Source organism: Scyliorhinus canicula, chromosome 2, assembly GCF_902713615.1.
Source record: "Scyliorhinus canicula chromosome 2, sScyCan1.1, whole genome shotgun sequence".
Taxonomy (NCBI): domain Eukaryota; kingdom Metazoa; phylum Chordata; class Chondrichthyes; order Carcharhiniformes; family Scyliorhinidae; genus Scyliorhinus; species Scyliorhinus canicula.
Genome location: NC_052147.1, coordinates 56,777,525 through 56,804,766, shown reverse-complemented (window position 1 = coordinate 56,804,766; position 27,242 = coordinate 56,777,525). Strand labels below are relative to the sequence as shown.

At 46.8% G+C, this 27,242-nt stretch overlaps 1 protein-coding gene across 4 annotated transcripts in view; it reads right to left on the bottom strand.

Annotated features, from left to right (window-relative positions):
• Positions 1-27,242, bottom strand: part of styx (serine/threonine/tyrosine interacting protein) — a 51,780-nt gene that overhangs the window by 6,862 nt on the left and 17,676 nt on the right. For 3 of the 4 annotated variants that reach the window (XM_038778972.1, XM_038778944.1, XM_038778964.1), the window contains exons 6-11: positions 23,402-23,438; positions 23,273-23,312; positions 23,132-23,182; positions 13,866-13,938; positions 3,537-3,618; positions 2,154-2,286 (exon numbers count right to left, since the gene is read on the bottom strand). In XM_038778972.1, the coding sequence (XP_038634900.1) occupies positions 2,198-2,286; positions 3,537-3,618; positions 13,866-13,938; positions 23,132-23,182; positions 23,273-23,312; positions 23,402-23,438 (372 nt within the window). In that variant the 3' untranslated portion in view covers positions 2,154-2,197. The remainder of the gene's footprint in view (positions 1-2,153; positions 2,287-3,536; positions 3,619-13,865; positions 13,939-23,131; positions 23,183-23,272; positions 23,313-23,401; positions 23,439-27,242) is intronic. The other variant, XM_038778955.1, reaches the window with a different exon arrangement.

Sequence of the window (27,242 nt, the reverse complement as noted above, 5' to 3'; positions counted from 1 at the left end):
AAAGGACGTCTGAATCTGCACCTTAAGTGCTGTAACTTGCGAGATGGGATCAGAATTGGTGGCGAGTGTTTTCTTTCCCCAGTGGGCAGCACAAGTGATTAGCACTGTGGCTTCACAGCGCCAGGGTCCCAGGTTCGATTCCCTGCTGGATCACTGTCTGTGCGGAGTCTGCATGTTCTCCCCGTGTCTGCGTGGCTTTCCTCTGGGTGCTCTGTTTTCCTCCCACAGTCCAAAGATGTGCAGATTAAGTGGATTGGCCATGATAAATTGCCCTTAGTGAGCAAAAAAGGTAAGGAGGGATAGGGTGGGTGAGGGTTTAAGTGGGTCGGTGCAGACTCGATGGTCCGAATGGCCTCCTTCTGCACTGTATGTTCTATGTTCCAGTCAACACTGAATAGCCTCTTTCTATGCCGCAACTTTTCTATGGTTCACTCTACTGCTAGCGCAATGTGGCTGCAGTGTGTAATGTTCACAAGATGCACTGTAGAAAGTTAAGACTTTTGATTTTAACTCACAAACCTGCAGCATCCACCATCTAGATGGACATGGTCCCGTCCAAGTCACACATCAAGGTGGCATGGAATTAGACCACCCTTCCTGCATCATCTTTGGATGTTCCTACCTAACAACACCATGGGAAAAGCTTCTCAACACAGACTGCAACAATTCATGGTGGCAGTGGCTCTCTAAAAACTCTTCAAGGAAAATTTGGAATGTGCAATAAATGTTGCCCTTGCCACAGAAGACCACATCACATGAAGGAGCGAAAAAGAGGTTAGTACTTGCCAGTGTCTACACACAAAGGAAGGCTTTCTTGAAGGATAATTGCCCGTTTTGTGTCATATTTTAAGGATAAATTTTAGTTGTGCATGTTGGCCAATACTTAGACCATCCATCTGCCTTGATCATTTGAGGCACTGACAGGAAAGCGGAGTCAAAATGGCATGTTCTTCAAAACAAAATCCATTTCGGTGTTAACTGTCTTCTAAATTGAATATTAATGTATTGCATCTGGCCTGTGTCTCACATCTGTACAAGGTGCAACCTAGTGCAATAGACACTCAGGAATACTTTGTACATTGATACATATTACACTGATAGGCACTAAAATCAAAAAGAACTGCTGTATCCCAAAGTGAAAGCCCAGTTGATTCCTTACAGGCTTTAGTTTTGACAAAATCAATGACATTGATCAAAAGCATAAGAATTATTGAAAACTTGAGCATTTTACCACATTACTAATTGCTTCACAGAAAGGGATAAGATGTACCCACTTAGAAAAGACAATACAGAAAGTTATTCGTATCGCTGCTGGAACATTAATTTAATATGTGGACACAGAGAATATCAAAATATTTTCCAGCTTGTAGGGTCATTTATAGGATCATGTACAAAGGGTGTTCAGATTGATAACAGGGGGCAGGATGTCATAAACAAGATTTTGATGTCTATGATCTCCAGATTTGCAAATATAATTTTTTTTCTGCCTTACAAAAAAGCATGTCCAGTAGGTTGAGACATCAACTTTTTGTCCCCTCTGGGGAAGCAGCAATTACGTAGAATCAAAGTTTCAGGGGTGCTGACTGGATGGGATCTTGATAGGGTGAATAATATAAGCATTCCAAGAAAGACTACCCTACAAGTAAATAAATCCACTTCATTACAGCATCGTCCATGTACCACAGATATCTGACTCAGCAGCGTCTTAAAAAAGGGGAAAATCTTAATGAGCTAGAATATCTACAGGGTCCTCCGAATCATCCGTTGTTTGAGCCACTTCTCTAGGGTTTCCACAGGTATCATGGTGGGCAGCTGGAAGAACCCCCACAAAAATTCCAGGTGATTGAGGCTAAACAAAATGCTTGCAGCCCTAACAGGCCTCAACTAAATACTCGGCTGGTTACCATGCATTATTACATGAATGCAAGGACAGAGACAAGAACTTTTACTGCAGGTAAAAGTTTTCCAGATATTATCTAGTATGATGCTACGGCAAGCAATGTCAATACAGCTAGTGATGTTTGCTGCCCTCGAATCATGTTAACCTAGAACGCATTCAAGCAAATATTTTACTCATCTTTCGTGTTGAGATGTCCATGTCAGATATACGTGGTCTGCAAAAAACAGCTACTGAGAACTAGGAAATTCCCTACCTAACACCATTGTGGGAACACCATCATCAGAAGGGCTGCAGCGGTTAAAGGAGAAGGCCCACCACCTTCTCAGGGCAACTAGGGATGGGTGATAAATGAGGCCTTTCCAATGTCGCCCAAATCCTGAGAACAACTAAAAAAGGAAAAGATTGTGTTGCATTTACACACAGATCGTATATCTATTACTAGAACAGTTCCAAAAACAGCTCAGTGATTGCACCACTAACAGCAACTGAGATACGTGGACGCTTCCAATAGAATCCGAGCTATCAGGAAAGTAGTTTACAATGATAAAATCTTGTAGAAGATTTAGCTCAAAGGCTGGATATGGAATGCCATATTTCAAGGAGGAAATTAAGCAAGACTTGATTTTTATATCCTTTTCACGAAATAGGATACAAGAGGATTTTCACCAAGACGCCAAAAAGGAAACATGGAGTACTGCAGTTGCTGTAAATGAACAATATTGGTGCTCTATTTCAAAAACCAAGCTTAGCAGAGGTAGTTCCCAGGATGAACTCCAAATGGTTAACAACTTGTATGTTGCACTGTATAAGCTTTAATCACCAAAGGCTTCCTGGAAATAAAAGTATTCACTACAGAAAGGATTTTTTGGGCTATTAAAGGAATACTGTAATGAAAGAAGAACTTAATCTACTAATAGAATAGCATGGCCATCCCAAAGAACAGCAAGGTGGGATTTGTACTATTCAACACAAGAATACTTTAGAACTAATAATTTCACAGTCATAATTTGACATTTAAAATCATACTTAAATTTGCTGCAATACTCTGGGAATTTGAGGGAATGTACAGAGGAACATTTGCTCCCAAGTACACTAAACAGTCCTGTCCTATGCACTCACAAAAAAGCTCAGAACTGAATGCTGCTTACTGATGCACAGGAAAGAAAAGATCATGAGCAACATTCTGACAATATATTAATTTCACTAAATTCTCTCCAATTTCCCCAATGTTAGCCTGCATTTTGCTCTGTGGTACATGGAAAATACTGAAAAGAAGAATGAATAAGAACTATTCTGGAAGGTCTTGCCATGGTTGCATGCCCTTTTCTATCTCAGGCTTCTCTCTGAATAGAACTACCACAATGTAATGCTGGTCCTTTATTTCAAACATGAAAAAAATTACCTTATTTATTTATTAGAGTTTCAGAACAAAATGTTATTTCTCCAATTACACTCCAGCACCTACACTCCTAGTTGCTTATTAATCAACAATGCCTCAAAAGGTTGGTACTAAGATGAGGTTTGCAGAATATTCCAGAACGCGGTATGAACCAAACATAATTTAATATCCACCGGTAGCATTACTTAACACAACATAAATCTTAATAAATATAACCAATTTTCAGCCATTACTAACCTTGTGCAGAAACTGATCTGCCCAGCTGAAGTGGTGACATCATCTTTATTGTCAATTTTGCTAAATAAATGGCTTCGTACTCCTGTTTATAGAACAGTGTGTGTTAGTTTCAAATGTTTAAATAAAGCATTTATCTACAGCATGCAGATATGGTCTAGAAATCACACAAAAGACTGTGAACAATGCAACATGTTATTAATATGCAGATCAGCCAGTAACTTGTAATTAGGAACAATTGGGTACTCCAATTCTTTTTTTAAATTGCCAATTACTGAATGAGTTGCACCACTTTGCCATTAGTATCTTGCCCTTACCATTCTTGAGTTTTGTGAAATTGTTGCATTTGTACATTGTCTATTAAACTAATCACACAAAGTATTTTTAAGCAAAGTGGCACAGTGGTTTGCACTGCTGCCTCACGGTGTAAGGGACCAGAGTTCCATTCGGCCATGGGTGACTGTGTGGAGTTTGCACGTTCTTCCTGTGTCTGTGTGGGTTTTCTCCAGGTGCTCCGGTTTCCTCCCATGGTCCAAAGATGTGCAGGTACATTCTATGGAGTGACCATGCTAAACTGCTTCTTAAGTGTCCAAAGATATGCAGGTTAGGTGGATTGGCTATGATCAATGTGTGGGTTCTGGGGATAGGATAGGGTGTGGGCCTAGGTGGAGTGCTCTTTCAGAGGGTTGGTACAGAGTCAAAGGGCCGAATGGGCTCCTTCAGCATTATAAGGATTCTATGATAATTGTTAATAACTGCCAATTAACCTCTCTTACTCAAAGTGACCTTCCTTCAGGATAGGAAATATAGTATGAAGATTTTTAATTGTACAATGTTACTACTTGTTCTTTACCATTCTGTCTCTGTTCTCGTTTGATCCAATTTTCCCTTTTCTAATTTTATTTCTCTTTCTGTACCTCATTCATCACTGAAGGCATTCTTTCTAATTTACCTGCCTTCATTGTCCTTTCTCTGTTTATTTCTCTAGTCACTTGCTGGGCTTCAGTCTCAATGTTGGGGGGGGGGGGGGGGGGGGGGGGGGGGGGGGGGGGGGGGGGTTGTCTACATCCCCAAACGGTTCACAAACAGACAATTCAGTGTTCAAATTAGCTACCCTTTGCCGTTTTCATCCTGTGTCTTGCTGATCTTGACAGAGGAGGAAACAGTCACTGCCTGCAGACCCAACACCCTTCTTTTCCACTTTTTGTTCACTCCCACTTTCAAGACTGCCTCAGTGGGACCATGAAGATTCACCTATTGCTTCTATGTAATTTCCCTGAACAAGTTGTCTGTGCCTGTTTTCATGCTGTAAACATCTAACTCTGTAAAGGAAAGTCACTTTTTTAGTAGAGAATGGTTGTTGATGTAACTAAGTCTTGAGTACTTTTAAGTGGAAATGTGCATAAAAAGTAAGAAGTACATCAATACATGTGTAAAAAGTGTTGGAGAAACCTAAGGGACTAAAATATCCAGGACCTGATAACATATTTCCTAAAAGAGATGCCTGCACAGATAATGGATCCACTAGTTATGATTTTCCAAAATTCCCTAGATTCCTTGAGTGGTCTCACAGCATTGGAAGTTAGCAAACGTAACACCACTATTTAAGGAAGGAGGGAAGGAGAAAACAGGGAACTATAGACTAGTTAAGCCTGAACTCAAGGAAGGAGGGAGGGAGAAAACAGGAAACCATAGACTAGTTAAGCCTGGTGTCAGTCATCAAGAAAATGGTGGAATCTATTGAGGAAGATTTAACAATCCACTTAGAAAATCGTAGCGTGATTGGACAAAGTCTACACCGTTTAAGGGAAATTGTAGGTGACAAATTAGAGTTTTTTGAGGAAGTGGTTAAATGGAAATCAGCAAAAAGGAATTTGATAAGTTGCAACACAATAGGATATTAGCATGGGTGGGGACAAAATCTTTAGATGTTTAGGGGGCAAGATATTAGTATGGATAGAGGACTGGTTAACAAACAAGCAAAGAGTAGATGTAAATAAGGCATTTTCAAGTTGCCAGGCTGTGACTACAAGAGTGCCTGCCACAAGGATCAGTGCTGAGGGCTCACTTATTTTTTTTAAATTCAGTTTTACAGTATGTGGGCGTCGCTGGTTAGGCCAGCATTTATTGCCCATTCCTAGTTGCCCTTCAGAAGGTGGTGGTGAGTTGCCTTCTTGAACCGTTGCAGTCCTTGAGGTGTAGGTACACCCACTGTGCTGTTAGGCAAGGAGTTCCAGAATTTTGCCCCAGCGACAGTGAAGGAGCGCCGATATATTTCCAAGAGTGGCGAGTGACTTGGAGGTGAACCTCCAGGTGGTGTGGTTCCCAGGTATCTGCTGCCCTTGCCCGTCTAGATGGTAGTGGTCATGGGGTTGGACAGTGTTGTCTAAGGAACCTTGGTGAGTTACTGCAGTGCATCTTGTAGATGAACACAGGCTGCCACTGTTCATTGGTGGTGGAGGGTTTTGAGTGTTTGTGGAAAGGGGAGCAATAAAGCGGGCTGCTTTAGAACATACAGTCCAGAAGGAGGCCATTCGGCCCATCGAGTCTGCACCGACCCACTATAAGCCCTCACTTCCACCCTATCCCTGTAACCCAATAACCCCTCCTAACCTTTTTGGACACCAAGGGCAATTTAGCATGACCAATCCACCTAACCTGCACTTTTTGGACTGTGGGAGGAAACCGGAGCACCCGGAGAAAACCTACGCAGACACTGGGAAAACATGCAGACTCCACACAGACAGTGACCGAGCGGGGAATCGAACTTGGGACCCTGGCGCTGTGAACCCACAGTGCTAACCACTTGTGCTACCGTGCTGCCCTTTGTCCTGGATGGTGTCAAGCTTCTTGAGTGTTGTTGGAGCTGTACTCATCCAGGCAAGTGGAGAGTAATCCATGATACTCCTGACTTGTGCCTTGCATATAATGGACAAGAGCTTTGGGAGGTCAGGAGGTGAGTTACTCGCCGTAGGATTCCTAGTCTTTGACCTGCCCTGGTAGCCACAGTATTGATGTGGCTAGTCCAGTTGAGTTTCTGATCAATGGTGATCCCCCAGAATGTTGATTGTGGGGGATTCAGCAATGGTAATGCCATTGAATGTCATAGGGTGGTGGTTAGATCCTCTCTTCTAGGAGATAGTCATTGCCTGGCACTTTTGTGGCGTGAATGTAACTTGCCATTTGTCAGCCCAAATCTGGATATTGTCCAGGTCTTGCTGCATTTGTTCATGGATTGCTTCAATATTTGAGGAGTCATGAATGGTGCTGAACATTGTGCAGTCATCCGCAAACATCCCCACTTCTGACCTTTTGATGGAAGAAAGGTGATTGATGAAGCAGCTGGGCCCAGGACACTACCCTGAGGAACTCCTGCAGTGATGTCCTGGAGATGAGATGAGTGACCTCCAACCACCCCAACCATCTTCCTTTGTGCCAAGTATGGCTCCAACCAGCAGAGAGTTTACCCAGATTCCCATTGACTACAGTTTAGCTAGGGCTCCTTGATGCCATTCTCAGTCAAATGCTGCCTTGATGTCAACGGCAGTCACTCTCACCTCCACAGTGAGGTGGAGGGGGAAAGGTGGCAGATAGAGTACTGGATTATAATGTGGGGAACAGAGAGGTTATTCACTTTGGCCATAACTATAGTAAAGAAGAATATTTTCAAAAGGCATGAAATTTGTAAATGCTGATGCTGAGATACTTTGGTGTACTCATACAAGGAACACAAAGTTAGCATGCAAATGAAGCAAGCAATTAGGAAGACAAATTGACTTTGCAAGGGAATTGGAGCACAAGAATATGGAAATCCTGATGTATGTCTACAAGACTTTGGCACATAGCCAGCCCCCCCCACCCCCCCGCCTTTTCCGGGGGGAGAACTGTGCTTTTGGTCTCCATATCAAAGGATCCCCTACCACAACAACCCTGTTACTTTTTGCACCTATCCAAGGTGAAGGATAGGTTGGCTTCTGGGGTGTGGGGGTTGTCCAATGATGAGATGCTGAGTAAATTGGGCCTAGGCTCTCTGAAGTTTAGAAGAATGAGGGGTGATCTCAGTGAAACACAAGATTCTGAAGGGGCTTAACAGAGTTGACAGTGAGAGACTATTTATCCTTGCTGGGGAATCCAGAACACAGAGGGCACAGTCTCAAGGTAGGGGTTGCTTATTTAGGACTGAGGATGAGGAAAATTTTCATCACTCAAAGGGTTGTGAATTGTTGGAATTTTCTAGCACAGAAGGGTCAGGATGCTTCATCACTGAACATATTTGAGATAGAGATAGAGTAGTCGACGGGCTATGGCTAGTCGACGGTGGAGGGGGGCGGAACGCCCTCTGATTCGGTTGGTCACCTGGAATGCGAGAGGATTGAATGGGCCGGTGAAGCGGTCGAGGGTACTTGCTCATCTGAAGGGGCTAAAGGCAGATGTGGCAATGCTTCAGGAGACCCACCTGAAGGTGGCGGACCAGGTCCGTCTGAGGAAGGGATGGGTGGGGCAGGTTTTCCACTCTGGGTTGGACGGGACGGACTTCAATACGGTGTTGGATCCTTCACTGGATCGGTCCAGCTCTAGGACGGGTAGGAGGCCGGCGGCGGCCAAGGTACTGAGAGGGTTTATGGACCAGATGGGTGGGGTGGATCCATGGAGGTTTGTGAGGCCGAGGGCACGGGAGTACTCTTTCTTCTCCCACGTACATAGGGTCTACTCTCGGATAGACTTCTTCGTGGTGAGTAGGGGACTGATTCGGCGAGTGGAGGAGGCCGAGTATTCGGCCATTGCAATCTCCGACCACGCTCCGCATTAGATAGATGGGGGAGGTGCGGGACCAGCACACGTTGTGGCGGTTGGATGTGGGGTTGTTGGCGGAGGAGGTGGTGTGTAGGAGGGTCCGGGCAAGTATTGAGGGGTACCTCGAGGTGAATGATACGGGGGAGGTTCAGGTGGGGTGGTCTGGGAAGCCCTGAAGGAAGTGATTCGTGGGGAGCTGATATCCATCCGGGCACACAGAGAGAGGAGCGAGAGGAATAGACTGGTGGGAGAGATGCTGGAGGTAGACAGGACGTACGCAGAGGCACCAGAGGAGGGACTGTTGGGGGAGAGGCGCAGCCTGCAGGCTAAATTTGATTTGCTGACCACTAGAAAGGCGGAGGCACAGTGGAGGAAGGCACAAGGGGCAGTGTACGAACATGGTGAAAAGGCGAGTAGGATGCTGGCTCATCAGCTCCGCAAGCGAGATGCGGCTAAGGAAATTGCTGGAGTGAGAGACAAGAGTGGGAATGTGGTGCGGAAGGGGGTAGAGGTGATTGAGGTCTTCAAGGACTTTTACGGGGAACTGTACCGGTCGGAGCCAACGGGGGAGAGGAGGGGAATGGAGAGGTTCCTCGACGGGCTTTCTTTCCCGAAGGTGCAGGAGGAGCAGGTGGAGGGGTTGGGTGCGCCGATTGAGCTGGAGGAGCTAGTTAAGGGGATCGGGCAGATGCAGTCAGGGAAGGCACCGGGGCCGGATGGGTTCCCGGTGGAATTTTATAAAAAGTTTGTGGACCTCGTGGGCCCCTTGCTGGTGCGGACACTGAATGAAGCGTGGGAAGGGGGGACTCTGCCCCCGACGATGTCGCGGGCGCTGATCTCGTTAATTTTAAAGAGGGACAAGGACCCCCAGCAGTGTGGTTCATACAGGCCCATATCTCTCCTCAACGTAGATACCACGGTGCTGGCAAAAATCCTGGCCACCAGGATAGAGGACTGTGTGCCAGGGGTTGTACACGAGGACCAGACAGGTTTTGTGAAGGGAAGGCAGCTGAACACGAATGTGCGGAGATTGTTGAATGTCATCATGATGCCAGCGATTGAGGGGGAGGCAGAGATAGTGGTGGCGCTGGATGCGGAGAAGGCCTTCGATAGAGTGGAGTGGGGGTACTTATGGGAGGTGTTGGGGAGGTTTGGATTTGGTGAAGGGTTTATTAGATGGGTGATGCTGCTATATGAGGCCCCGATGGCGTGCGTGGCCACGAATGGGAGGAGGTCGGAGTACTTCCGGCTTTACCGAGGGACCAGGCAGGCTTGCCCCCTGTCCCCCTTGTTGTTTGCAATCGAGCCGCTGGCGATGGCGTTGAGGGACTCAGAGAGGTGGAGGGGTTTGGTGCGAGGTGGGGAGGAACATAGGGTGTCGTTGTATGCCGATGACCTGTTACTGTATGTGGCGGACCCGGTGGGAGGGATGCCGGGGTGATGGAGCTGCTAGCTGAGTTTGGGACCTTTTCAGATTATAAACTAAAGTTTGGCAAGAGTGAGGTGTTTGTGGTGCACCCTGGAGACCAGGAGGAAGGAATTGGTAGGCTCCTGCTTAGGCGGGCAGGGGAGAGCTTTAGGTACCTGGGGGTGCAGGTGGCCAGGGACTGGGGGACTCTTCACAAACATAATTTCACCAGACTTGTAGATCAGATGGAGGAGGAGTTCAAGAGGTGGGACATGCTGCCATTGTCGTTGGCGGGGAGGGTGCAGTCCGTCAAAATGACGGCGCTTCCGAGGTTCTTGTTCCTCTTTCAGTGCCTGCCCATCTTTATCCCCCAGGGCCTTCTTTAAGAGAGTGACTAGCAGTATCTTGAGCTTTGTGTGGCCACATGGGACTCCGAGAGTGAAGAGGGTGTTCCTGGGGCGAGGGAGGGATAGAGGCGGGATGGCGCTGCCCAACCTTTTGGGGTACTATTGGGCGGCCAATGTGTCAATGGTACATAAATGGGTGGTGGAGGGGGGAGGGGCGGCGTGGAAAAGAATGGAGATGGCGTCATGTAGAGGTACGAGCCTGGATGCCATGGTAACGGCGCCGTTGCCGATCTCCCCCAAGAGGTTTACCACGAGCCCGGTGGTGGCGGCGACCCTAAGAATCTGGGGACAGTGGAGACGGCATAGGGGGGAAACAGGGGGCTCGATGGAGGCTCCATTGGGTGGCAATCATCGGTTCATCCCAGGGAACAGGGATTTAGGGGGTGGCAAAGGGTGGGCATCAGTAAATTGAGGGACCTGTTTATTGGCAGGAGGTTTGCGGGCCTGGGGGAACTGGAAGATAAATTTGGGCTTCCCCAAGGGAACATGTTCAGATACTTACAGGTAAAGGCGTTTGCTAGGCGACAGGTAGAGGGATTCCCTTTGCTGCCCTCGCGGGGGACGATGGACAGAGTGCTTTCGGGGGTGTGGGTCGGAGAGGGGAAGGTGTCTGACATCTATAAGGTAATGCAGGAGGTGGAGGAGTCGTCAGTGGAGGAGCTGAAGGCTAAATGGGAGGAGGAACTCGGGGAGCAGATAGAGGACGGGACTTGGGCGGAGGCCTTGGAGAGAGTCAACTCTTCCTCCTCATGTGCGAGGCTTAGTCTCATCCAATTTAAGGTGCTGCACCGGGCCCACATGTCCGGGACTAGGATGAGTAGGTTCTTTGGGGATGAGGACAGGTGCACCAGATGTTCGGGGAGTCCAGTGAACCACGCCCATATGTTCTGGGCATGCCCAGCGCTGGAAGAATTCTGGAAGGGGGTGGCGGGGACGGTGTCGAGGGTGGTTGGATCCAGGGTCAAACCAGGGTGGGGACTCGCGATTTTTGGAGTTGCGGTAGAGCCGGGAGTGCAGGAGGCGAAAGAGGCCGGTGTCCTGGCCTTTGCGTCCCTAGTAGCCCGACGAAGGATCTTGCTGCAGTGGAAGGATGCGAGGTCCCCCAAGTGTGGAGACCTGGATCAGTGACATGGCGGGATTTATAAAATTGGAACGGGTAAAATTTGCCCTGAGAGGATCAATACAAGGGTTCTATAAACGATGGCAGCCTTTTCTGGACTTCCTTGCTCAAAGATAGGTATCTTGGTTAATGGCAGCAGCAACCCGGGGGGGGTTCCTTATTGTAGTTTCTATTATGTAACTTAATATTGTGTTAATTTGCGTTGGTGTTAATATGCTGCGTTGTTCATGGAGGTGGGGCGAATGTTTATGATTGCTATTATTATTGCTAATTTTGGTATTTTATTATGGTTCGTTGTTGTTGTATAAATTCAAAATCTTTCAATAAAATTTTTAAAAAAAGATAGAGATAGAGTTTTGGTCAGGAAGTCAAGGGATTATGGGGAGTGGGCAGGACAGTGGAGTTAAGACAAAAAATTAAATGTCAGAGCAGGTTTAAAGGGCCATTCCTGCTCCAATTTCTTATGTTCTTAATGGAGTGTTTCATTTGCCAACTATTTCTCACAGGGCAAGTCCTGATCAGAAGCACAAACAAAGCATTGAACAGAGGCTAAATAAGGAATAGTCTTTAGTTACATCTTTTTTGGGTGCAGAGTGAGAGGAGGTGATTTTTCTCTTTTTGCTTTGTTTTCTTTCTCCTTGCTTTGTTAGAGTTAGTCTGCAGGGAGAGATCCAGAGAGTATCTTGGGAAGGTAAGTGATATAAAGACCTACCTCGGGTATCTGCAGTAATAGTGACGGTAAGAGTTTAATACATTTTCTTAAAAAATTTAATTGGTGATAGAATTGTTGATCAGTGGGTTTAAGTGCTGCACTTATGATATGTGGGAGATCCATTATGCTTCCAGTGTCTGCAGCAGGTGCACCCAATTGCAGTTCCTCACGGACCGCATGGATAGGTTGGAGCAGATGAGGTTTACTGGGATGATGTCTGGTCTGGAGGGCGTCCGCTATGTGGAGAGGCTAAATAGACTCGGGACTGTTTTCATTAGAACGACGGAGGTTGAGAGGTGACCTGATAGAGGTCTACATTATGAGAGGCATGGATGGAGTGGATAAGCAGGCACTCTTTCCCAGGGTGTATGGGTCAGTCAGTAAGGGGCATAGATGAATTTTCCCTAAGGGGGTCAGTGCAGGGGTTCTTCAAGAGGTGGCAACTATTCCTAGATTTCCTGGCAGAGCGGTAGTAAAAGGCCAGCAGCAGCAGCAACCCGGTGGGGGGGGAGGGGGGAATGTTTTCTTTGTTTTGGGCTGAAGGGACGTGTATATTTGTTCATTGCTAATGACGGGCGTTAATTTATTTTTTATATACATGGGGGGGGGGGGGTTTGTTCTTTCTTTTCTTGGTATTTTTTGTTATTGATATTTTGGGAAAATTTGAATAAAAATTATTTTTAAAAAAAAAAGTAGGGGGCATAGATGTAAGGTCCGTGAGGGAAAGTTTACAGGAGATGTACGAGGCAGGTTTTTTTTACATAGATGGCGGTGAGTGCCTGGAACGCGCTGCAAGGGAAGGTTGTGGAAGCAGATTCACGAACAGCATTCAAAAGGCATCTTGACAAACACATGAATAGGATGGGTATAGAGGCAATTGGCACGAGGAAGCGCTGAGGGTTTTGGCCAACGGTGGTATCATGACTGCTACAGGCTTGGAGGGCCGTAGGGCCTATTCCTGTGCTGTATTGTTCTTTGTTCTGGTTACTTGATTTAGTGGGATAGAGTCCCGCTCGAATTCAACAACTTCAGATGATTAGTTCTACCCCACCTCGACCCATTTGTTTTCATCCCATTTCATTTTAACTATTTTTTACCATTTCTTTCTTTATATATATTCCCCCCCCAAATCTGATCCACCTGTCCTTACCCTTTCTCCCCTTTTCCTCCTCCCCAACATTTACATCTGTCACAGTTTACTCTCTGATGTTAGTTTCTCTGCTGTTTGGCCTTTCACACCTTTTGTCCTCTCTGGGGATTATCATTAGCACTCTTTCCCCTTGGTTTCTGTGGCTATTAGCACCCCGTTTCCCTGAGTTTCTGTGGCTATGACTCATCTTTCATTCTCACTCCACAATATAAATATATAGAACATAGAACAGTACAGCACAGAACAGGCCCTTCGGCCCTCGATGTTGTGCCGAGCAATGATCACCCTACTTAAACCCACGTAACCCGTATACCCGTAACCCAACAATCCCCCCATTAACCTTACACTACGGGCAATTTAGCATGGCCAATCCACCTAACCCACACATCTTTGGACTGTGGGAGGAAACCGGAGCACCCGGAGGAAACCCACGCACACACGGGGAGGTAGTGCAGACTCCACACAGACAGATAAATATCTCCCACTTTCTGTCTTTTAGCTTTGACAAAGGGTCATCTGGACTCGACATGTTAGCTCTTTTCTCTCCCTACAAAGTTTGTTTTGTGGTTTGCAAGGTATCCTTTAAAATGAAATAAAGCCTAAACTGCATAAAATAATTGATCACCATTCTCTTTAAAGCACATCCAATATGAAACTTTTGTCAAAAGCAATTAAAAATACATGTTACATTAACATAAATGAGTATTTTATGATAATTAATAAAAAAGATGAGCCAATTACCTGTAACTGGTGAACAAATCCAGCATTTGGATTAATACAAAATCTCCTTTCTTGAACATATGTAAAAGCATCTCTAAGAAAAAAGGAGGTAAACCATGAATATATTTTTTAAATGTATTATACTTCTTCAAAACACCAACCATTATATGTTATTTTCCCGTTTTCCTGCTTCCTTTGCAAACCATTCCTCAGATAAGTGAAAGTCACCATAGTCCCCAAGGACTATATAAGCTGCTCTCCTTTTTGAGAGATATGTGACTGGTGGTGATTTAAACTGAGGGTCACCACACCTCAGGTGAGGGCCAAGATTGAGACGGCTGGGCATACTACTTCATGGACATCCTCAGTCAGCATGGGAATTGAACCCAGACTGTTGGCGTCGCTCCACATCATGGACTAGCTTCCCAGCCAACTGAGCTAACTGATCCCATTCAGATAAAAGATTAGACAGGTGAACTGCTCCGTGGCATTGGTGATTTTGTAAGTGATCGTTAGGAAATGGAAAAGTGATTCACTCAACAACTTTCTTGTTCACCGTGGAGAAATATAATGTTTGATAACTATTATTGATTGCACGGCTGTTAGGTCATTTGGACATTCTGAATTCTCCCTCCGTTTACCCGAACAGGCGGCGGAATGTGGCGACTCGGGGTTATTCGCAGTAACTTCATTGCAGTGTTAATGTACGCCTACATGTGACAATAAAGATTATTATTATTAGCTCAGAGTGCGAGAATTACACACTCAAATCACTTTTCCTGTAACCAATAATATTTAAAAGTTCTGTTTATTAAAGTTAATCGAATTCTAAAGAAGTGTTCTAGTGGATAGAAATGGAAAACCAACAGATACGATGCATATGGATTGTCAGAAAGCATTAAAATAGATGTCCCCACAGGTTTGTCTAAAAATTCAGACATACTGTAGAAAGTTGGCTGACTGACAGGAAAGTTAGGTCAATTGCTCAGACAATTCTAAAGGGAGTGCAGGAGCAGATGGACCTGGTGTAAATGTGCATCAGTCATTGAAGGTGACAAGACAGGTTCAGAGAGCAGTTAAGTAAAGCCCATAGCATCCTAGGCTTTATTAATAGGGACACAAGAGTCCAAAAGCAAGAAAGTTATATCAAATTTGTAGAGAACATTGGTTCTCAACTGGAGTATTGTTTCCTGTTCTGGGTACCACACTTTAGGAAGAATGTGAAGATATTGTAGAGAGTGAAGAAAAGATTTATGAGAATGGTTCCGGGGATGGGGAACTTCAGTTATGTGGATAAGATTGGAGACGCCGGGACAGTTTTCTTTAAAGAAAAGGTTGAGTGGAGATTTTAAAGAGGTATTCAAAATCATGAGAGGTCTAGCTAGAGTAAGTAGGGAAAAACTGTTCAGATTGATGGAATGATTGAGAACAAGGGGGCACAGATTTAAGGTAATTGGCAAAAGAAGCGATGTTGACATGAGGAAAGTATTTTCATGCTGCGAGTTGTTAGGATCTGAATGGACTGCTCGAGAGTGTGATGGAGACTGTTTTTTTTAAAAATAATTTTTATTGGAATTTTTTACAGAAAATATAACAATGAAAAGCAACAATAAAACACCATAATAACTGTAACACCCCTAAGACCGTATCAACGCATGTATCACACCACCCCCACCCCCCCAAACCCAGTAAACAACAAGAAAACTTAAAAATAAATTTAAATTAAATAAGCAAACATAGTCAACGCCCCCCCCCCCCCCCCCCCCCCCCCCGGGTTGCTGCTGCTGCTGACCCAGTACCCTATCGTTGAGCCGGAAAGTCGAGGAAAGGTTGCCACCGCCTAAAGAACCCTTGTACCGATCCTCTCAGGGCGAATTTGACCTTCTCTAGCTTAATAAAATCCGCCATGTTATTGATCCAGGTCTCCACGCTTGGGGGTCTCGCATCCTTCCACTGTAGCAAGATCCTCCGCCGGGCTACTAGGGACGCAAAGGCCAGCACACCGGCCTCTTTCGCCTCCTGCACTCCCGGCTCCACCCCAACCCCAAAAATCGCGAGTCCCCAGCCTGGCTTGACCCTGGATCCCACCACCCTCGACACCGTGCTCGCCACCCCCTTCCAGAACTCCTCCAGTGCCGGGCATGCCCAGAATATATGGGCATGGTTCGCTGGACTCCCCAAACACCTGACACACTTGTCTTCGCCCCCAAAGAACTTACTCATCCGAGACCCGGACATGTGGGCCCGGTGCAGCACCTTGACTTGGATGAGGCTAAGCCGCGCACATGAGGAGGAAGAGTTAACACTCTCCAGGGCATCAGCTCATGTCCCATCTTCGATCTGTTCCCCCAGTTCCACCTCCCACCTAGCTTTCAGCTCCTCTACTGACGCCTCCTCCACCTCCTGCATTACCTTGTAGATATCAGATATCTTCCCCTCCCCGACCCAGACCCCCGAAAGCACCCTGTCACTCACCCCCCTCGCGGGAAGCGAAGGGAATCCCTCCACCTGCCGCCTAGCAAACGCCTTTACCTGCAGATACCTGAACATGTTCCCAGGGGGAGCCCAAGTTTCTCCTCCAACTCCCCCAGGCTCGCAAACCTCCCATCAATGAACAGGTCCCTCAGCTGTCTGATGTCCGCTCTGTGCCAACCCTGGAACCCCCCATCAATGTTCCCCGGGACGAACCAATGGTTCCCCCTTAACAGAGCCTCCATTGAGCCCCCTACTTCCCCCCTATGTCGCCCCCACTGCCCCCAAATCTTGAGGGTAGCCGCCACCACCGGACTCGTGGTATACCTCGTGGGAGGGAGCGGCCACGGCGCCGTTACCAGGGTCCCCAGGCTTGTATCTCCACAGGACGCCCTCTCCATCCGTTTCCATGCTGCCCCCTCCCCCTCCATTACCCACTTGCGCACCATCGACGCATTGGCCGCCCAATAATACCCCGAGAGATTGGGTAACGCCAGCCCCCCACCATCTCTACCCGCTCCAAGAAGACCCTCTTCACCCTCGGGGTCCCATGCACCCAAACAAAGCTCATGATGCTGCTAGTCACCCTCCTAAAAAAGGCCCTAGGGATAAAGATGGGCAAACACTGAAAGAGGAACAAGAACCTCGGGAGAACCGTTATTTTGATGGACTACACTCTACCCGCCAGCGATAGCGGCACCATGTCCCACCTTTTAAATTCCTCTTCCATCTGCTCCACAAGCCTGGTAAGATTAAGCTTATGGAGAGTCCCCCAACTCCTGGCCACCTGCACCCCCAGGTATCTGAAACTCTTCACTGCCCTCTTAAACGGGAGCCTCCAAATTCCCCATTTGATGAACCCCTCCCCGAATCCGAACCGCTCCAGCACCTCCCACAGGTACCCACACTCAACTCTATCAAACGCCTTCTCTGCATCCAGCGCCACCACAATCTCCGCCTCCCCCTCCACCGCCGGCATCATAATAACATTTAACAATCTCCGCACATTCGTGTTGAGCGGCCGTCCCTTGACAAATCCTGTCTGATCCTCGTGTATCACCCCTGGCACACAGTCCTCTATCCAGGTGGCCAGGATCTTCGCCAGCAACTTAGTGTCAACATTGAGGAGCGAGATTGGCCTGTATGATCCACACTGCAAGGGGTCCTTATCCCGCTTCAGGATCAGAGAGATCAGCGCCCGTGACATCGTCGGGGGCAAAGCCCCCCCCCCTCCCATGCCTCACTGAAGGCTCGCACCAACAGGGGGCCCACCAGATCCGCATACGTTTTATAAAATTCCACCGGGAACCCATCCGGCCCCGGCGCCTTACCTGACTGCATTTGACCAATCCCCCTGACTAGCTCCTCCAACTCTATCTGCGCCCCCAGCCCCTCCACCAGCTCCTCTTGAACCTTTGGGAAACGTAGCCTGTTCATGAAGCTCTCCACCAACCCCCCCCCCCCCCCCCCCCAAATCGGTGGCTCCGTCCAGTACAGTTCCTCGTAGAAGTCCCTAAAGACCCCGTTCATCTCTGCCCCCTTCTGCACCACATTCCCACCCTTATCCGTCACTCCACCAATTTCCCTAGCCGCATCTCGCCTACGGAGCTGATGCGCCAACATCCTGCTCACCTTCTCCCCATACTCATATACCGCGCCCTGCGCCCTCCTCCACTGTGTCTCCGCCTTTCTAGTGGTCAGCAAGTCGAACTACGCCGTTCCCCCAGCAACCCCTCCTCCGGTGCCTCCGCGTACCTCCTATCCACATCCAGGAGCTCCCCCACCAGTCTCTCCCTCTCCCTCCTTTCCCTATGGGCCCGGATGGAAATTAGCTCCCCCCGGATCACTGCTTTCAGAGCCTCCCAGACCATCCCCACCCGGACCTCCCCCGTGTCGTTGGTCTCAAGATACCCCTCAATACTTCCCCGGACCCTCCTACACACCTCCTCATCAGCCAGCATCCCCACATCCAGGCGCCAGTGCGGGCGCTGGTCCCGCGCCTCCCCCATCTCCAGATCGACCAGTGCGGAGCATGGTCTGAAATTGCTATGGCCGAATACAGTACTCGGCATCCTGCACCTTCGGGATCAATCCCCTGCTCAGGACGAAGAAATCTATTCGGGAGTAAACCCTATGGACATGGGAGAAAAAGGAATACTCCCGCGCCCTCGGCCTCCCAAACCTCCAGGGATCCACCCCTCCCATCTGGTCCATAAAACCCCTCAGCACCTTGGCCGCCGCCGGTCTCCTACCCGTCCTTGAACTGGACCGGTCCAGTGGGGGATCCAGCACTGTGTTAAAGTCTCCCCCCATGATCAGGCCTCCTGCCTCCAGGTCCGGAATGCGGCCCAACATGCGCCTCATAAAGCCAGCATCATCCCAATTCGGGGCATATACATTAACCAGCACCACCTTCTCTCCCTGCAGCCTACCCTTCACCATAATATATCTGCCCTCCTTGTCCGACACCACCTCAGACGCCTCGAACGCCACCCTCTTCCCCACCAGAATCGCCACCCCCCTGGTTCTTCGCGTCTAATCCTGAGTGGAAAACCTGCCCCACCCACCCCTTCCTCAGACGAACCTGGTCCGCCACCTTCAAGTGGGTCTCCTGGAGCATAGCCACGTCCGCCTTCAGCCCCTTCAGATGAGAAAATACCCTAGTTCTCTTAACCGGCCCATTCAGCCCCCTCACGTTCCAGGTGATCAGCTGGATCAGAGGGCACCCCGCCCCCATCCCCCGCCGGCTAGCCATAGCTCATCGACTGCTCGCCCCAGGCCAACACACCCCGCCCGACCCGTTCCCCATGACGATAACGCCTCTCCTCTACCCCCCCCCCCCCCCCCCCCGGCAGCAACCCGGTATCCCCCCCCCCACAGGCTAGGACCCCTCCTAGCCGCGACGCACCAACCATGGTACTTCCGTGAGTCAGCTGACTTCTGCTGACCTCGGCAACTCCCGCCAAAACCCGGCCCCTCCCGACATGGGGTCATCCCCCCTCCTGCCACACCTCCTTGGCACCGCTTCAGCGCGAGATAAAACCAGTAGAGGCCACGCCCCCACTGCCAGCTCCACCCCCCCTGCCCCGCAGCGCGGGAAACCAGAGGAAAGCCCGCGCTTTCACACTGCCCCACTCCACCCTTCTGTCACAGCTCCCCAAATTCCAGCTCCACCCCATCCCCGTACAGAAGAGAAAATTAAAAAAAACAAATTCCCCACATAACCCAAAACCATACCCACCAGACCCACCCGGAAACAGAGCAAAAACACCAGCATAAAAAACCTGTCAAAAGTTACAAAAACAGTAACAGCAAAAACAGCAACGACCATAGTGCACCGGATCCCGCAGCCCCCAGACCCTAGTTCGAGTCCAGCTTCTCCGCCTGTACAAAGGCCCACGCCTCCTCCGGGGACTCGAAGTAGTGGTGCCGGTCCTTATATGGCACCCACAAACGCGCAGGCTGCAGCATTCCAAATTTGACCTGCTTGGCATGCAGCACCGCCTTCGTCCGGTTAAACCCGGCCCGCCGCTTAGCCACCTCCGCACTCCAGTCCTGGTAGATTCGCACTACCGAATTCTCCCACTTGCTGCTCCTCTCTTTCTTGGCCCAGCGCAGCACACACTCCCGGTCGCTGAATCGATGGAACCGCACCAGCACCGCCCGCAGGGGTTCATTTGCCTTGGGCCTCCTGGCCAGCACTCTGTGGGCTCCCTCAAGCTCCAGGGGCAAATGGAAGGACCCCGCTCCCATCAACGAGCTCAGGATCGTGGTCACATAAGACGGAAGATCCGACCCCTCCAGCCCCTCCGCCAGGCCCAGGATCCTTAAATTCTTTCGCCTCGTGTGAACGTCCAGCTCCTCCAAGCAGTCTTGCCACTTTTTGTGAAGTGCCTCGTGCAACTCCACTTTCCCCACGAGGGCCACGGCCTCCTCCTCCCGCTCAGCGGCCTGCTGCTGCAACTCCCGAATGGCCACCCCCTGGGCCGTCTGGGTCTCAAGCAGCTTGTTGGTAGTCGCATTCAGGGAGTCCAGCAACTCAGCCTTCAGCTCCGCAAAACAGCGCAGAAGAGCAGCTTGCTGCTCCTGCGCCCACTTCCACCAGTCCTCGGGTGCTCCGCCGGCCGCCATTTTGTCCTCCTTCCCCTGCTTTTCCTGGGGAGCTGCTGCAGCCTTTTCCTTTGCCCCACTCCGGGTAAGCACCATAAATTTTGGGGAATGTTCCTCCAAACACCTTCCCCCACCGGGAATCGTCGAAACAGCGCCGTTTGGGGCCCTAAAATAGGCCCGAAAGTCCTTTAATAGGGGGAGCTGCCGAACGTGCGGCTTAGCTCCGCATCGCCGCAACCAGAAGTCGATGGAGACTGGTTTAATTAAAACATTTAAGAGGGAATTGGATTACTATCTGAAAAGGAAGATCCAAGAGCTGTGGGGAGGAGGCTGGGGAGTGGCACAAGGTGAACTACCAGCAGATATGATGGTCTGAATGACCTCCTCCTGTGCTGTAGTAATTCTGTGAATCCATTAAAAGGGGTAAAAATAGTACTCCACTCCAAGGGGCATGCTGGGGTCTACCTTTCTACCTACTGTGTAAAAATTAGTTAGCCTTAATTATAGGAAACAAAATCTCAAAATTTGTTGATGACCAAAGCAGGCATGACGGTTGGTGGACTGGAGGAGGAGAACTATAAAAAGACTTCAGAATGGGCAAAAAATGCCGGATGTATTATTGTTACGAAGGCTAGGGGGTGGGCTGTGGGGTCGGGGTGGCCAGGCACGGACTGCCATTGCTGCAGCCTGCAAGGCAGCCATGCGTCTGCACATGCCGCCGACCGCCCAGGCCACCCCCCTAGGTACCCTCTGGCCCCAGCCGACCCATCCACAGGATGGGCATGCTCCAGCGCAAGCAGTGCCATCATCTTGGCTGGGATGAGGGCCGTCATGCATTGTATTTGGGCGAGTTTTATGTGGCGCCGCTACTAACCCATTAACAGGACCTGAATCGCTCCGGGACTAGCATCGCTTTCGTCCATGGAAAACACTTGCGGTTCAGTCCCGGTGTCCGCACTTAGTCTCTCAAATGGAAAATTCACCCCCACATCACCAATCTTCATTACCTTAATCAAATGTCCATGGTAACATTGCAAAGATGGGTTAGGCCATTGGACCCATATTAGTTCATCTTACAGAAAGATCCTAAAGCCCTGATTGCAGTATGCAACTGATTTTCTAAATGGCTGAAAGGGATTTCCACCTCCAGTACTCCTACCAAAATTCTAATTTATGTTAACAATCCCCTCGACAATGATAACTTTCAAAAATTAATTTTAATTCCCTGTGACCAATTTAAAGGAATTGCATGACAAGATTTCAAGTCAAGACTATTACTGCCAAACTACCAAAAAGAACCATTTAAGATTTAAGCAACCACAAATCTCCCTCTTGGATATCCTTTACTCTGTCTTTTAAGCAAACTATACTGGCACAGCTGCCTCACGGCACTGAGGTCCCATGTTCGATCCCGGCTCTGGGTCACTGTCCGTGTGGAGTTTGGCCATTCTCCCCGTGTCTGCGTGGGTTTCGCCCCCACAGCCCAAAAATGTGCAGAGTAGGTGGATTAGCCATGTTAAATTGCCCCTTAATTGGAAAAAGTAATTGGGTAATCTAAATTTATACAAAAAATAACCCAAAAAAAACTATACTTACGGAAATCAGTCCAAAATGATTCTTAGCTCTGAGGCTTGCTTCACGTTTTCCATTTCCAGTCAGATAACTTCTAATCCCCAAACTAGCTTTTATGGCGAGGGTTATCCTGGAGATTCCTTTCTCTAATCAAAGTTAGGTTAATCTTCCTGATTTTTAAAAATTCTACACAAACTCAGCCTCTTCAACTTGAGAATGAGCTTCAATCTGCATTATTGCTCAGTGAACCATAGAGACTTACTGCCTCTATTGTTTGTCTCTCTCTCTCTTGGATTCTTGCAGACTAATCTGCATGGGAGAGTCAGGAATATTTTTAGAACCTTGCAATTTAGTCCTGCAGCGGCTTCCTACACACTCTTCCCTTTCAAAGCATATCGCATGGTAACTTGAACCACATGGGCCTCTTATCACAGTACAAATGCTGATTAGTCGTCCTCTGGACCCTAACTCTATTGCAACTTGCAAATAAATACAGTTTACAACCCAAGTATCAACTGTCATCACAGCTGCTTTAATCACGGTTTACAGGTATGAGCATCTTGCACCTCCTTCCCAGTAAAACAAACTGGGCAATATTTGACACCAAGCTACCATGTCAGCAGAATTCTGAACAGGTCGCATAACCCCCTTCATCTCTCCATTTTACCCCCAAATCAAAGAAACATAACCATCTTTAAAACCTCATATCTACACCAATGTATTGACCACTGGGTGAGTAAAAACTTATTGACCTCAGTTGTAAATAGCCATTTACTAGTTTGAACTAGCTGAATCAAACTCCAGGGGGCACTTCCTTCCTGACAGCAATGTCAGTGTACCTACACAAAATGAACTGCAGCGGTTCAAGAAGGCAACTCACCACCACCTCTCAATCTTAATTAGGCATGGGCAACAAATGCTGGCGTTACGAATGATGTTCACACTCCATGAAAGAATAAGAAGTATTCACTTCTCCTGTTCTTCCAATTTAATTCAAAGTTTTTTTTTACATTTAATTTTTTAATGTCTTTTGTCATCTACATCGTTATTATAACTTAAACGTCAATCTTGAATTGGGCTTAAAAATAGTCCAATCAATATCGTAAACTTTCCTATTTCTTTTCATTGCTTACCTATACTTAACACCAAATGTTTCCATAATATACGCTATCACCAAGGCTGCACTGGAGAAGGGATAAAAAACAAAGTCAGTAAGTTTTCTCTGAAAAGGGAAAGAAAAATAAATTAGAACTCCAAAACAATTCAATTCTTACCTTCGAGAAATACCTGCATTTCCATGTAAAAGAACCTTTCCTGAAAAGCAAAACAGACAGCATAGATCACCGTGGCTATATTTCTGCAAAATATTATGAAAAGAAAACAAATCTATATCAGATCGTTACCTCCATTTTCCAAGCATCCATCGATGAACTCCTTAGTCTGAAAAAGTGACATAAAAATAGTTATAGTATTTACTCTCACGCATAATTCTAGTGCCATTACAGTTACTTTAAGAGAATTAGCAATCGCTAAAGTAGGTAAAAATGTCACTGTCTATACAGGTAAAAGTATAAAATAAACGCTGAGATAATGTACCACGCAGTGGGCACTGACCCATTCTGACCAATATGTTTCAGGTTTGAGCCCCTGGTCAGTGTCAAATTAGGGGAGAAAACTGGCAACAAAAAAGTGTTGCAAATACTCAACCTCCTCAGGAGAGCAATTCTATATTTAGGTGACTCAATAGCAGACACCATGGCTCTATCACCTACTGGATTTCAGAAGAACAGGAAGCAGGCAAAGTGCAAAAACACATTTATAAGCCTAGGTTTGATGTCCAGAATTTGTTAACTCTCAAGTCTCTCAATTACTCACGTGGAATAATTGGAAGGCAACAGTTGCCCGGTGAACAGAAATGGAAGTTGTCCAATCAGCACAAAGGCTGGCTTTCCAGCAAGTAGGAAAATGGCAGTAAGGGAGTCTTGAGGAAATAGAATCAACAATTTCCACTCGTCTTGGAGGCCTCTCCATCCTCCTGACAGATAGCAAGCTTATTTTAACAGGTGGGGAAGCTGTGGCAGCTTCCCTGCCCAGGTCAGGGTGAAATTGCAATTGGGAGTCCTGATGATGTAATGGTGCTCCACCTATTCAGGTGGTCCCCTCAAGACCTGTAACTGCAAAGTCCTGTTAAAAAGGGAAGTAGAGGGATAAGGCTGAATGTTCCTCTTTAAAAGGCCCTGTTTGTCCAAAATTTAAGGTAATTCATTTTTGCACTTTTCTCCCTTTGTTTTAATGTGCTGATGCACAAAATATTTACAATACTGAAGCTAGTTTATTTTTGACACATGTAGCACATTGTATCCCACTCTCCTCTTGTTATAGGACAGTTCCAAAATCTCCAGTAACTTTGAAACAACCCAGGAAATTATAGATCTGTTAATATAAATCAAAGCACATGCATCTGAATATTTTTGGAAAATGAACATCAGATCTTTTCCAGCTTAGGAGCAGTTTAAGTTTTGTTTTGGAGACTGCTGTAAAGTATTTGATATTGCTGTTTCATTTATTTAGTTTTGTATACAAATGTGTAAAAGACGCCTGGTGATAATTGACGCACCTTAGCAACTTCTTAAATCATGTGCATAAAGGATTTTAATAGGCAAACTTATTTTGCTATTTTATATATTTCTCTTCAGAGCAAATACTATGCAATAACCAGCAATTAGAAATATAAAAGTTCCTAAAACTGCAATTATAAACTCACATTCTGCCACTGCTTTTCTTGATATACATATGTGAATGCATATTGAGCACAAGTTTTAAATTTGCAAATGGCACAAAACCTGGAAGTATAGAGAACTGTGAGGAAGATAGTGATACACTTCAAGAAGATATCAGACAGGCTAGTGGAATGGTTGGACACATGGCAGGTGAAATTTGACACAATAAGTGTAAGGGACACATTTTGGTAGATATTAAAAAAGGATACAATTTTAAATGGGTCGAGGGGGCTGGTTTAACTCAGTTGGCTGGACAGCTGGTTTGTGATGCAGAACAAGACCATTAGCGCAGGTTCAATTCCTGTACCAGCTCAGGCCATTCATGAAGGCCCCACCTTCTCACCCTTGCCCCTCGCCTGAAGTGTGGTGATTCTCAGGTTAATCACTCCAGTCAGCTCTCCCCCTCAAAGGGTCATTTGAGACTATGGCGACTTTACTTACTTTACATGTGCGTGAATCGTTGAAGATGGCATGAGAAGAGAAAGTGATTAAAAGTTATCTGGGATCCTGGACTTTACAGAGGCAGAGCACAAAGCAAGAAGGTTATGCCTCGTGGGATACTGTGTCAAAGTTTAGTCACCACACTTAAGGAAGGACGTGATGCCTTTAGAAAGGGTGCAGAAGAAATTATGAGAAAGATCTCCAAGGATGAGGGACTTCAATTATGTGGACAGATTGGAGTGTTAGGGTTGTTATCCTTCATAGGGGATTTGACATGTGTAGACATGATCAAAGTAAAATAATGATAAATAAATAAATAACCTTTATTGTCACAAGTAGGCTTCATTAACTCTGCAATGAAGTAACTGTGAAAAGCCCCTATTCACCACATTCAGGCGCCTGCGAGTTTAGACAGTGGAAAGAGAAAAGCTGTCATCATTGCCAAACAGTCATGAACAGAGGTGTCAAATTTAAAGCCATTTGCAAACCGCCAATGGCGAAATGAGGAAAAACCTTTTCTTTTGCAGCAAGTGGTTTTGATCTGAAATGGACTGCCTGAAAGGGTGGTGGAGGCTTTCACACAAAAGGGGTACATTTGCAGGGCCATGGAGAAAATGCAGGGGAATGTGAATTGCCCTTGCAAAGGGCTGGTGGGCTGAGTGGCATCCTTCTGTGTTGTAACCATTTTCTGATTCTAAACTTTGCTGACTCTGCCACTGTTATGATCATTTCTCCATTAAATGTGATTGGATGCCTTGAAGGCCAGGAAGACCCTTGTTGAAGTGCAGCTCCAGCTATTCACTCCATTGTCTACTGTTTCGGCTTGAGACATTGAGAAGAAGCAGTCTGAAAACATTTGGAAGGTATCAAAAATGCTCTAATTCAGTGCCAATACCCATGTTTTTTAAAAAATAAATTTAGAGTATCCAATTTTTTTTTTCCAATTAAGTGGCAATTTAGCATGGTCAATCCACCTATCCTGCACATCTTTGGGTTGTGGGGGGTGAAACACACGCAGACAATGTGCAAACTCCACACAGACAGTAACTCAGGGCCGGGATCGAACCCAGGTCCTCAATACTGTGATGCAGCAATGCTAACCACTGCACCATCGTGTTGCCCCGCCATTACACATGTTAATGAACAGGCCAATCATCAGGAAAGGAAACTCAGGCTAACGTTTCCATCTCCTATGCTGGAGAATGGAGTTATGTGCTATGTTCAGCTATCCCAGCCAGGATTAGCTAACTCAGTACAAACTATAAATTGTACCTGAGGCTTTCTGGTCTGTATCATTTGGTATTAGAACAGGTGATGTCAATGCAAATAATTTGGGGGTATCAATAATCAAAAGATAGTGGGTTTCTGGAAAACTAATTTGTATCCTTTTATTTTAAAGTTGCACAAAAAGTGTTTAATTAAAAAAACGAAAGAAAACCATCCATCTTTTGAATTGATTCCCCCCTCAACTGGTTGCTGGAAGCTTAAAGCATAAACAACTAGTTTCTGAAAACAAAGTTATTCTGACAAGAAAACAAAAAGGACAGTCACAAAACTTACAATGATGAAATTACACCAAAGGTATTTAAAACGTAGAATAATTGTAGTATTGCCTTTTTAAGAACTATTGCCTGTTTGGGGATGATGTTAGAAAATATGTTCTGAAAAAAAAGTGATGTATTGTGGAAGTAAGAAACACATGGTCTTTCAATATTTATGTGCAGAAATTACCTACCATGGAGTGGAGCTTTCGAGTATGAGGGTGCTGGAGGAAAAGTTTGGGTTGGCAAGGGGAAACAAATTCAGGTATCTGCAGGTGCGGGACTTCCTTCGTAAACAGGTGTCAACCTTCCTGCTCCTACCGCTAAGAGGGATTCAGGACAGGATAGTTTCCAGAGGGTGGGTAGAAGGGAGCGTCTCGGACATTTATAAGGAGCTTATTGGATTGGATTTGTTTATTGTCACGTGTACCGAGGTACAGTGAAAAGTATTTTTCTGCAAGCAGCTCAACAGATCATTCAGT